At 51.2% G+C, this 11,479-nt stretch overlaps 1 protein-coding gene across 2 annotated transcripts in view; it reads right to left on the bottom strand.

The window, feature by feature from the left end:
• RAMP3 (receptor (G protein-coupled) activity modifying protein 3) overlaps nt 1-9,097 on the bottom strand; it is a 23,255-nt gene extending 14,158 nt beyond the window's left edge. Inside the window, exon 1 of one of the 2 annotated variants that reach the window (XM_011983276.1) lies at nt 8,979-9,097. In XM_011983276.1, the coding sequence (XP_011838666.1) occupies nt 8,979-9,036 (58 nt within the window). In that variant the 5' untranslated portion in view covers nt 9,037-9,097. The remainder of the gene's footprint in view (nt 1-8,978) is intronic. The other variant, XM_011983275.1, reaches the window with a different exon arrangement.
• Between the last annotated feature and the right edge of the window lie 2,382 nt (nt 9,098-11,479).

Here is an 11,479-nt window from a genome sequence, read left to right as displayed (position 1 = left end):
GGAGGCTGAGGCACAAGAATCACTTGAACCTGGGAGGCGGAGGTTGCAGTGAGCTGAGATTGTGCCACTGCACTCCAGTCTGGGCAACAAAGCAAGCCTCTGTCTCAAAAAATAAATAAATAAAAATATAAATGAATAAATAAAACTTTTAGAAAAACACAGGAGAAAATCTTTGTGCCCTTGTGTGAGAAAAAGTCTTCTTATACATAACACCAAAAGCCCAAGAAACAAAAGAAAAATAGATAAATTAGACATATCAAATTTTAAAACTTCTGTACTTCAAAGGATACCATCAAGAGAGTGAAAAGACAACCCACAGAATGAAAGAAAATATACGCAAGTTGTATATCTGACAAAAGACTTGTATCCAGGTTGCATAAAGAATTCTTACAACTCCATAATAAAGGGAAAAATAAACCAATTTAAAATGGGCAAAGGATATGAATAGTCATTTCTACAAAAATATATACAAATGATCAATAAGCACATGAAAAGACAATCAATATCATTAACCATCAGGGAAATGCAAATCAAACCACAGTCAGATACCACTCACACCCACCAGAACGGCCATCATCAAAAAGGCAGTCAGACATGATAGCACACACTTGTAACCCCAGCCACTTGGGAGGTTGAAGTGGGAGGATGGCTTGAGGAGTCTGGGGTTGCAATGAGCTATGATTGCACCACCGCACTCCAGACTGGGCAACAGAATGAGACCCTGTATCAAAAAAAAAAAAAGTGTCAGTGAGGACATGCAGAAATTGGAACCTTTATATACTACTGCTGATTGGAATGTGAAATGAAGCAGCCACGTTGGAAACTAGTCTAGCAGTTTCTCAAAATGTTAAACATAGAGTTACCATATGACTACACAGTTCCTCTCCTAAATTTATACCGCACATGTTCACACAAAAATTTTTACATGAAGGTTCATAACGGCATTATTCATAATAGCCAAACGATGAAACAATGTCCATCAGCTGATGAATGGCTAGAATGTGCCATATTCATGGGATACAATATTATTTGTACGTAAGAGTGAAGTGCTAATACATACCACAATATGAATGAACCTTAAAAACATTCTGCTGTGAGAGAAGCCAGTCACAAAATCTCACATATTATATGATGCCATTTACACTAAATGTGCAGAATAAGCAAATCTAGAGACAGAAAACATATTAGTGATTCCTTAAGGCTAAGGGGGTTGGAGGAAATAGGGAGTGACTGGTAATGGGTAGGGAGTTTATTTCTGTGGTGACAACAACGTTCTATAATTGATTATAGTGATAGTTGCAAAATTCTAGGAGTGTACTAAAAAATATTGATGTATACTTTAAATGGGTGAATTGTGGGGCATGTGAATTATATCTCAATAATGCTGGCTTTTTAAGGCATAATAAAAACTTTTTCAAACATACAAAAGGTGAAAGGAAATATCACCCACACACCCAAACTACAAGTAATGTTTAGGATGTCATTCAGGGACAAGGGAAGCCTATCGGAAGCCAATATGGACCTATGCAAAGGAATGGAGGACATCAGAAATTTTCACTATGTAAGTAAATATATAGAATTTTTCTCAATGTTTAAATTCTGTAAAAGATAATAATCATGTATCGTGAGATTTATAACTTTGGTTTAAGTAAAACGTATGACAGCAATGGCACAAAGTTCAGGCGGGGAGAAATGGCAGGTTCTTAGGCTATCAGTGTAATGTCACCTAAAGATAGACTGATAAGTTAAAGATGTATACCATAAACCCTGAACCAACCACTGGAGTAACAACAACAACAACAAATTACATCCAATTAGCAAGGACGGAGGGGGAGGAGAAGGGCAAGAGGAAGAAGAAATGGAGTAATAATAATAAACACTAAGTCCAAAAGAAGGCAGAAAAGGAGAAAAGGAAGGAAAAGAATTGATGGTACAATGGTAAATTTAAATCTAACCATGTCAATAATCAGACTGAAAGTAAATGGTCTAAGCACTTCAAATAAGAAGCAAAGATTGTCAAATAAGAACAAACAGTAAGGCCCAACAGTAGGCTGCCAACAAGAATCCAACTTTAAATGAAAAGACTCAAATATGTTCAAAATAAAAGAGTGGGAAAAGATACATCTTGCTACCACTAATCAAAAGAAAGATGGAGTGGCTATATTAATATCAGACAAAGTATGTTTGGAAGCAAAAAATATCACTAAAGAGGGTCTTTTCAATACAATAAAGGGTTCGATTCATCAAGATGACATAGCAATCCTAAACATTTATGCACCTAATAACAGCATCAAAACACACAAGGCAAAAACAGAACTACAAGAAGAAAATGACAAATCCACAATTTCACAATTACAATTGGAGAATTCTTTTTTTTTTCTTTTGAGACAAGGTCTCACTCTGTCACCGCCTCCTGAGTAGCTGGGACCACAGGCATGTGCCACCACACTCAGCTAATTTTTTTGTTGTTGTTATTTGTACAGACAAGATCTCATATCACCCAGGCTAGGCTCCAGCGGTCCCTTGCCTTGGCCTCCCAAAGTTCTGGAATTACAGGCATGAGCCACCGCACCCAGGAGATAGTTGGAGAATACTTCTCTCTCAATAATTTACAGAACAAGTAGATAAAAATCAGGAAGCTATTAGAAAACATGAACAGCAGAGGAACAGAGGTGTCCAGGGCACAGGCAGGAGCACAGTGGAGCTGGGTATACTGTGTGTGGAGGGGTGGGGTACACACCTTTGTGGGTGTAAAGGAAAGAAGTGACTTTGGAAAGGTAGACCTAGAGCGAGGTTGGAGCAGGATGTACAGGTCTTCAGAGTTTATTTAAAGTCTAATAGAAAGGCAGAAGTGGGTTTTCAGTCACAGTACTCTCCCACTTAACCCAAACAGGCCCTCAGGCTTCACATCATGGAATCCTGGGCAAGCACCAGCCAGGAGTGAAGCCGGTGTCCCTTCAAGAGAAGCCTGTACCATCTCTGCAGGAAGGGAGGCCTATGTCCTTCTGAAGCTTGACCATGCCACTCTCCAGATGCCCCACAGGTACATCTGCCAGAAGGCAGAGACCTCATCCCATTTAGTTTCTGATTTGCTGTGTAACTCCAAACCGGGCCCTTCACCTTTCTGGACCTTTGTCTCCCCATTTGTAAAAAAGAGTGATTCTGATTCTGTGTGTTTTCATTGGTTAATAATTGTGCACCTACAAAATCTCTGTCAAGGTTAGTCTCCATCAGGCCCCAGCTTCCTATTCCCACCACTGCTGACCCCAGCCTCCAGCTTGTCCCAGCCATGAGCTGCTGCTCCAGGACCCTCTGGCTGCTGGCAGCACCTGCCCCTCCTCCTCCACAATCAGACTGTCCCCCATCAGCACAGCCTCCTTCCTGGACACCAGCAGCTCTCACTTCGGTGGGTCCCAAGCTGTTGACCCCAGGTTCTCTTGTAGCACAGCTCTAGACTCTGAAGTGCTTTGAAGGAACCAATGAGTAATAAGAGACTCAAAAGTGAAACCATTCTTCTATGAGGCTGGTGGGGACCACCATTTATGAACCCACTCAGAAAGCCCTGAGGCTTGGGGGCTCTATCCCTAGTTCCTCTGAGCACTATCATCTTTCAGGACAGCCACCAGAGATAGGACAGACCCAATAGAGTCAACTGCACAATAGGCTCACCCAGGTCACAGCCCAGGCCTATTGCATGGGAGCCTCTGGAGTGTGAAACCAAGAATTCATGTTTGTTAAAACCCCCAAGTGATTCTGACGTACGGTCAAGTCCGGGATTGAGAGATGGAAAGCAGTGTGTCTCCACTCAGATGTGCAGACCATCATCTGAAGACCTCAAGCAATGTAGATTCCAGTCCAGCAGGCTTGGAGGCCAAAGCACTCCTCTCTGCAAGCCCCTTCTGCAGGTCCGAGGACCACACTCTAAGGAGTAAGGGCATGGGGGATGGAAGAGCAGCAAGCAGGAGCCAGGAGGCTCTAGGTGCTCACCTTGGCTCTGCCCCTGACCCTGACACTCACTCACTTGCCCTCCTGAGCCTCAGTGTCCCCATTCAGAAATGGAACCAGTGGCACCTACCTGGCAGACCCTTGCCACATTTCTCTTTCCCTTCAGCCTGGCTCTCCACCTCCCTCAGTATTGACCAGTGCTCCCTGAATGCCCTGTTCTAAGTGTGGCCCAACCCACCAAGCCCTACAACAGCCAGACAGAGCAGGTACTTCAAGACTGAAACTCTGTGGCAGGGTGGGTCAGCTGCCTGCTCAATGAGACACAGCAGGGGAGTCAAGGTTCAAAGCCGGGGCATCTGCCCACAGAGCTGTCTCCAGGTGGCACGTCACCATTGCCTCAGACTGACGCCCTCACTCCAATTCCCACCCTTGGTCTGCCAAGCAGGGCTTCATCCAAGGCTTACCTCCTTGCCCTGAGGGCTCCTGGCTAGAGTGGCCACACTTAGCCCTGGCTCCCAACCCCCACCTTCCTTTCCTTCTCTCCCAGTGGGCATTTCCAAGCCCCATGCCAAGCCTGGGCTCTGCATCAGATTCTGGAGGACAGGTCGGCATCGATTCTGGGAAGGGCCTGAAAAGCATCATGCCCTCTTCATCACCTCCCTCGGTTTAGAGATGGGGCGATGGAGGCCCAAAAGAAAGCAACTTTCCCAAGGCCTCCTTCTGCCACCCTGCTCAGCTGCACCTGCCTGCAGGTGAAAAGACAGCCCTGGCATAAGTGACCAAGGGATGCAAGCCCCAGGGACCACGTGGAGCCAGGCGAGAACTCAGGCCTGTGCACCTCCACCCTAAAGCTGCCCCTGCCTTGGACTCTAAAGGTTCACCTAGCTGCTCTCCACATCCAGCTGCTGTCCTCATCCCTGGGCCTGGCGTCATTCCCTAACAGATTCTCTCAGAACCCTTGGGTGGGTCTCCTGAGCTCGGCCCACCATCCCAGTGGGCACGAGCCAGGCTAGCCCCACCCTGTCCCTCCTGGCCAGCGCCCACACCTGCAGCCTGGCCCACCTGGACCCCTAGGTCTGAATCTGAACCCCTAGACCTGGACCTCTTGGCCTGGTGCCCCCTCAGCGTGCTCTGACTGTCACCTATCAGACCAAGACCCAGCCTAGTTCTTCTTCCTCCTCCGCCTCCCTCTCCTTCCCCTTCTTTCTTTCTTTCTTCCTCCTTTCCCCGTCCCTCTTTACCCTCCTCTCCATCCCCTGTTTCCTCTCCCGTCCTTCCTTCCTCCTCATCCTGGAAGTTAGAACGAATCTGAACCACTGCCTTCTCCCCCCAAGCCCATTCCTAGCAGGTATTTGCCGCAGCCAGCCCAAGTTGTGGCTGTTCCTACAGCTCACCTCCCTATACAGGGCTGCGTCTGCCGCATTTTCACATTAACCATGATGCTCTGAAACACAGCCCTGGGACAAGGTCCTGGTAAGTATCCATTACCCTCCGGCAACTATTATTCTCCCTGAGCCCCTGATCTCCCCCGCTGAGCCAGGCAAAGATAGCATCAATTCCACACCACCCCCAGTGCCAGGGCATTGCCCAGCCCCTCCCCCAGGACTCTACAAACACCCACCCAGGTGGCATAGCTACCTAAAGAGAAGGAGGGGTCCCTGACAACATGCCCCTCCCTGAATCTCTGCATGCCCCAAATCTCTGCATACCCCAGAACCTCCACATGCCCCATGGCAAGAACCTGGCCTGGGCAGATTGTAAATGTGCCTTTGAGGACCACAGGCCATCCTCAGGCAGGTGTTCTGAGATAACTTCTCTGCCCATGGAGGTGCTATGAGGATGCCTGTGACAGCGCCAGCCCTGGGCCTGCACAAGGCAGGCACCCTGAGAGACCAAGTGTCCTCCCAGGAAGCTCATTTCTAGTGCACATGAGGCTTGAGGGGCTCCCAGCAAAACCTGACAACCCACTCAATGTTAGAACAATGGTGTAAAGACAGATTCCTGGCAACACCACAAAAGAGGGTCATTGCCAATCAAGCTGCTGGCTGCATTAGTAAAGGTCGCAGGAACTGAATCAAAATAGAAATCCATTTTGGTTGGTTTCATTGGGAAACAAAGAACATGCCGGCCTGTGTTTCTTTTGTCTCAGGGACTTCCAGACGCCGAGAGATGATAAACAGCCAAACAGATGCACTTCCGCGAGAAAGGGCTTTTGTGGCTAGTCATTTGGAAACGAAACGCAGGCGCTCTCCCCATCCTTAACAGAAAGAGCATCGATCAGACTGGCAAGTGGCTGCCATGGGCCATGGTCAGTCGACCTTGGGAGGCTGTGGATTCTGGGTGGTTCTGCCCCTGTTCTCTGTGGTTGGGCAACTTCCTCTCAACCCTCCAGACTTCTGTTTCCTTATGAAGAGTAGGTAAGAGCATGGAGGTCAGATAACCTCCAAGGAACCTCCAGTGCCAAAAATCTATGGGCCTCTTTTTGGCCAATCACTACCATCAAGTCTTCTTTTTTTTTTTTTTTTTTTTTTTTGACAGAATCTCGCTTTGTCACCAGGCTAGAGTGCAATGGCACGATCTCGGCTCACTGCAATCTCCGCCTCCCAGGTTCAAGCGATTCCCCTGTCTCAGCCTCCCCAGTAGCTGAGACTACAGGCATGCACCACCACACCCAGCTAATTTTTTGTATTTTTAGTAGAGACAGGGTTTCACCATGTTGGCCAGGGTGGTCTCAAACTCCTGACCTCGTGATCTGCTCGGCCTCCCAAAGTGCTGGGATTACAGGCGTGAGCCACTGCCCCCGGCCTGCCACCTCCAAGTCTTTAATTCACCAGAGTTACTGCTATCCAACCACGGCCCTTGGGCCCACTTGATTCAGCAGAATCAATGTGACCACAGGTAACATGGTAGCAGGACATCATTTAGTGATAAAAATGGTGGTACCATGTTCACATGCTTGCACACACAGGCACACACACTATGGTGCTCCATCTTTGGGTGCTGTGAGTGAGCCTCATGAGGCCCAGTGCAGTCACTGGTGGGTGCCTTCCTACACCTCCCCTTGTTTAAGCATGAATCCTTCCACCCCACAATCCCATGCCCAACACAAGACGATAAAGACTAAACTGAATGGAATCAAACTGACGGTCTCAGCAGCCCTTTGCAGGTTGCTACTATTACATCTACATTGCAGCTGGGAAACTGAGGCCAGTGAGTGCTTTGTAATCTTGGGATCATGATCGGGATTTTCACCCAGACCAGAAGAGTCCAGTCAAGGGCTGGACTACTGGCTGCATTAGTAAAAGTCGCAGGAACTGAATCAAAATAGAAAACAGCAAAGCATCCTGCTGAGTAGACAACTGCTGGACTTTGCATCCCCACAGCCCTGCACAGCATCAAATGCTTTCTGGAAAAAGGTTTGGAATTCTCAAAGAAGCTCCAGAGGCCAGCACCCTCCCTGCTGGTCCCCCTGAGCCAGTCCTCACTCAAGAGGAACCCACCCAGCTCCTTCCTTCCAGACACAGCAGCATCCAGGGCAGATGTGGGCTCCAGTCCCACCTCTGACACATCAGCCTGGGACCATGAGCAAGTTTTACCTCTCTCTGAATCTCACTCTGGCCAGGCAAACACTGGGAGGGTCTGCTGAGAAGCTGGGCCTGGTCCCCATTCTGGCCAGGGAGCGTGAACCCATGTCCCATTGGAGGGGGACAGTCAGGACCAACACAACAAGACAAAGAAGTGACCCTCAGGAACTGGGTCCACGAGAGACAGGATTATTAAGAGGAGGGATTCTGTGCAGGCGGAAGCCTGTGGTCCTTCTCAATTCCATACTGGAGATGGTCAGGAAAGCCTCAGCTTCTCCCAGAATGAATTCAGAGGACCTTCCTTCCATTATAGTGACCAAGATCTCCACCTGAGGGGCGCTCACTGGAAGTTTGCTGAAATCCCAAATCAGCATGCTCCTGATTTCAGAAGCTGCCACGCACCTTTGCACTTCAACACAAAATGAACCACGTCCTAGGCTCCAGCCCTGGAACACCAAATGAAGCCACACATGTTCTGCACACCAAGACCTCTTCAATGGAAGGAAAATGAACACTGAGTTTGGTTCACCCTTTTCCCACCTCCCTTACCAAATCTCAAATCATCAAAAAGGCCCAACGCTGTATCTTGCAGTCAGGGAAACTGGGGACCACCAGACCAGGGCCCTCCATCACCAGTGTCCCCCCTAGAACTGGCCAGGCTCAGTCACCGCTTAGTGGACCCCAGCCCTCAGCAAGCACTCTTCCCCAACAGCCCTTACACACATTCTCTCTCTATCTCTCCCTCCCTCTCTCTCTCTCTCTCTCTCTCACTTTCTCTTGGATAATTTCTTTAGTAAGGTACTTCAAAATAAGCTTTTAGTTTAATCTATTTCTATTTTGTGAGCAACGGTTCTCCCCAGAGTCCTGATTTATTGCGGAAGAAGACATTAGGAGAGGATGGCTCAGAGAGTCGCCTCGCTTCCCCTGTCAGCCAGTTCCAAGACACACACAGGCGTCCACACACTGAAGGGCCCTGGGAGGACCAGCTACCCAGTCCGGAGTCCACCCGCCCACGCCCCTGTGAGTGGTGGGCAGGCACTCAATGCCAGGACAGGGAGCTCACTACCTCACCGACAACCCATTCTAGGGGTAAGGGGGAAGGAGCCAGACCTGGTCCGCCTCCTCTCTCGCCCACCCTGAGGCGACCCCAGAACTGGGGCGTGGGGGGACATCACAACTAGGAGGAGTGGGGGCTGCCGGACTCCGCCGGCAGAAGAGCCCGGAGGGGACCCGGTGCCTCCCTTGCCCGCCAGAGTTGTTCGCCTTCAGCTTCTCCCGGGTGAACCCTCCCGCAGAGCCTGGGGATCCCGCCAGGGTCACTGTGCGCCCCTCCCGAGCTCAGGGGGAAAGGAAGGACTGCGGCGCAGGTGCAGGAAGGCGCGGGTCCGCGCGGGTCCGATGAACTCCGGGGAGTGGGGGAGCCTCCGGTGCGGGCCGACGCCCCCTTACCGCAGAGCAGCAGCAGCAGCGGGAGAAGTTGCGGGCGCCGCTGCGCTCCAGTCTCCATGGCTGGCCGGCCGCGGCTGGGTCACGCTTGGTCCGGCTAGGGGTGCAACCGGGGACGCCCGGATAGGGTTGGGGTGGGGCGGGGCCTCAGGGAGTCCGCCCCCAGGCCGCGCCCCCCAGACCACGCCTCCAGCCGTGCCCGTTACCTCCAGATGTGGGGTGCAGGCCTTGCAGGCGCGCCGGTTGGGAGGGACGGGGGCGGCTGGAGTCTGGGCTGGAATCTCAGCGGGGGTGAGAGTGGGGTGAGGGCTGGGGTGAGGGCTGGGTTTCGAGCTGGGGACTAGCTGGGGTAAGGTGGGGTGCCGGCTCTGAGGGCGGGACTGGGGTGCTGAGCTGCAAAGGAGCGTTTTGGGAGCAGACTGCAGGGGCAGGCTGGGAGGTGAGCTGGAGTGAGAGTGGGGGCTGGCTGATGGTAGGCTGGGTTGCAGGCTGGAAGGACTTGGGGAACTTCCGTCCAGGCTGGGGAGCAGAGTGTGGGGGTAGACCGAGGAGGGAGCTGAGGTGAGGATGAAGCGCGGACTGATGATGGCCTAGAGGAGGCTGCGGGTAGACTGGAGGAAGGTGGACCTGGGGGTGGGCTAGGTGTGCCCTGGCGGAAAGTAGACCAGAGTCCAGAGCTGCCCCCAGGCAGGGAGGGGACCTTTGAGCAGAGACACATCTAGGAGCCAGGTCTCCAAGGGTCAGGAAAGTGCATGAAGGAGGTTGAGGGGGGTGTGTGTGTGTGTGTGTGTGTGTGTGGTGTTCATGAGGTATGTGTGTGATGTGCATGTGGGGTATGTGTGGATGCATGTGTGTGCATGGAGTGTGTGATGTATGGTGTGTGTGTGGCATGTGTGAGTTTGAGTCTGAGACAAGGTGTGTTTGTGAGTGTGTGCTTGGGAAACAGTGTGTATGAGAGAGACTGGAGGATGTGGCAGCTACACACAGAGACATATCACACACCAAGGACCAAGCCACAAGCAAACCGAGGGACAAGAGTATCTGGCGCCCCCAAAGACCTGGCCTGGGAGAGTGTCAGGGTTCCTGAGGGGAAGGAAGGCCTCAGTTTCTCCAGCCACAGGTCACTTAGCCAGATGGGTCGCCTCTGTCATCCTCAGCCCCTAGCACAGGCCCTGGCTCCAGTGGACACTTGATGGTGTCTGCAGAATTGTCACTGGCCAGGACTTCCAAGAGCCCGCTAGAGGCCCCTCTCTGCCCTCCAGGGCCCACCCACCACCCCTGGGGGCACATGCTGGTCTGAGGTTGGGGCACAGGCCCAGGCTCCCACATGGATGGGCCCTCCACTCCTCTGAGCCGTAGGTACTGCTACCTTCCCAGGAGCTGAGCTGACCTTCTCCTGGCTTAGAAAGACCCACTTTATTTAACAAGACCCTTATTGGGGAGCAGAACTTTCTGTGCTTTTTTACTGAAGAAATTCTGATTGCAGCCAGAATTAATTCAAAGGAGTCAAAACTAATTAAAATGGATCATTTGTCCTGCCTTCTGCCTGAGGAGTGGGCAGCAGGTGCAGGGGTGGCCACAGAGCCTCCAGTGAGACTGCTGGTGCCCACAGGCCAGGGCCACAAAACAAGCCGACCAGGGCAGCAGGGGGCTGGCTCACACACACACATACCCTACACCAGCCACGACAAACCAAGAGGACGGTCCAGGCCCGGGTGTCCACCCACATCCCACACAGACTCGGCCCTATAGCTCTCTCCAGGAGAGTCTTAGTCCCCACTCAGTCCCACAGCCCCAAAGGCAGTTGCACAGAGCTTACAGGCTGGAACAGGAGGATGGGGTTGTCAGGTGGGAGCGGGGGCAGCCAGTTCCCCCAAGCCTGCACCAGGGAGCAATGCTCCCTTTCCTGGACTCCCCACTCTGACTCTGCAGTGGGGAAGCCCTGGCCATCCTGCAGAGTTGGTTCCAACACCTCTTCTCCAAGGAACCAACCATGCCCTGACAAACTCCCAGGGAGTTGTATCTACTGTCCTCTATGTCCCTCTAAGACAGGGCCCTCACTTCTCCCTTCTGCCCAGTGCTGCCCATGGCCTCTGCAGGGCAGGTGGGTTTAACACAGGCTGTGAGGAACTGAGCATTGGGAGAGGGGGACCTACCCCTTCCACAGTGCATCTCCCCGACCCTGCGAGTGGAAGGGCTGCCGCCATAAATGAGACTGACCATGAGGTGTACCCTGGACAACACCTGTCTCCCTGCTTGTCCCTCGGTGGGTGCTGGCCCTGGCACCATTCTCTATGTCTGTGATCCTGTGAGCACTGGGGTCCTCTCAGGAATCCCCTCTTATGGTTCATAATTCTTTATTTTTTTAATTTTGTATTTTTATTTATTTTTTTATTTATTTATTTATTTATTTATTTATTTATTTTTGAGAAGGAGATTCGTTCTTATTGCCCAGGCTGCAGTGCAATGGCATGATCTTGGCTCACCGCAACCTCCGCCTCGGG

The sequence above is a fragment of the Mandrillus leucophaeus genome, unplaced genomic scaffold, assembly GCF_000951045.1.
Source record: "Mandrillus leucophaeus isolate KB7577 unplaced genomic scaffold, Mleu.le_1.0 Scaffold248, whole genome shotgun sequence".
In the NCBI taxonomy this organism is placed as follows: Eukaryota; Metazoa; Chordata; class Mammalia; order Primates; family Cercopithecidae; genus Mandrillus; species Mandrillus leucophaeus.
The sequence above is the reverse complement of the archived record's forward strand: the minus strand, read 5'-3'. Positions and strand labels throughout refer to the sequence as shown.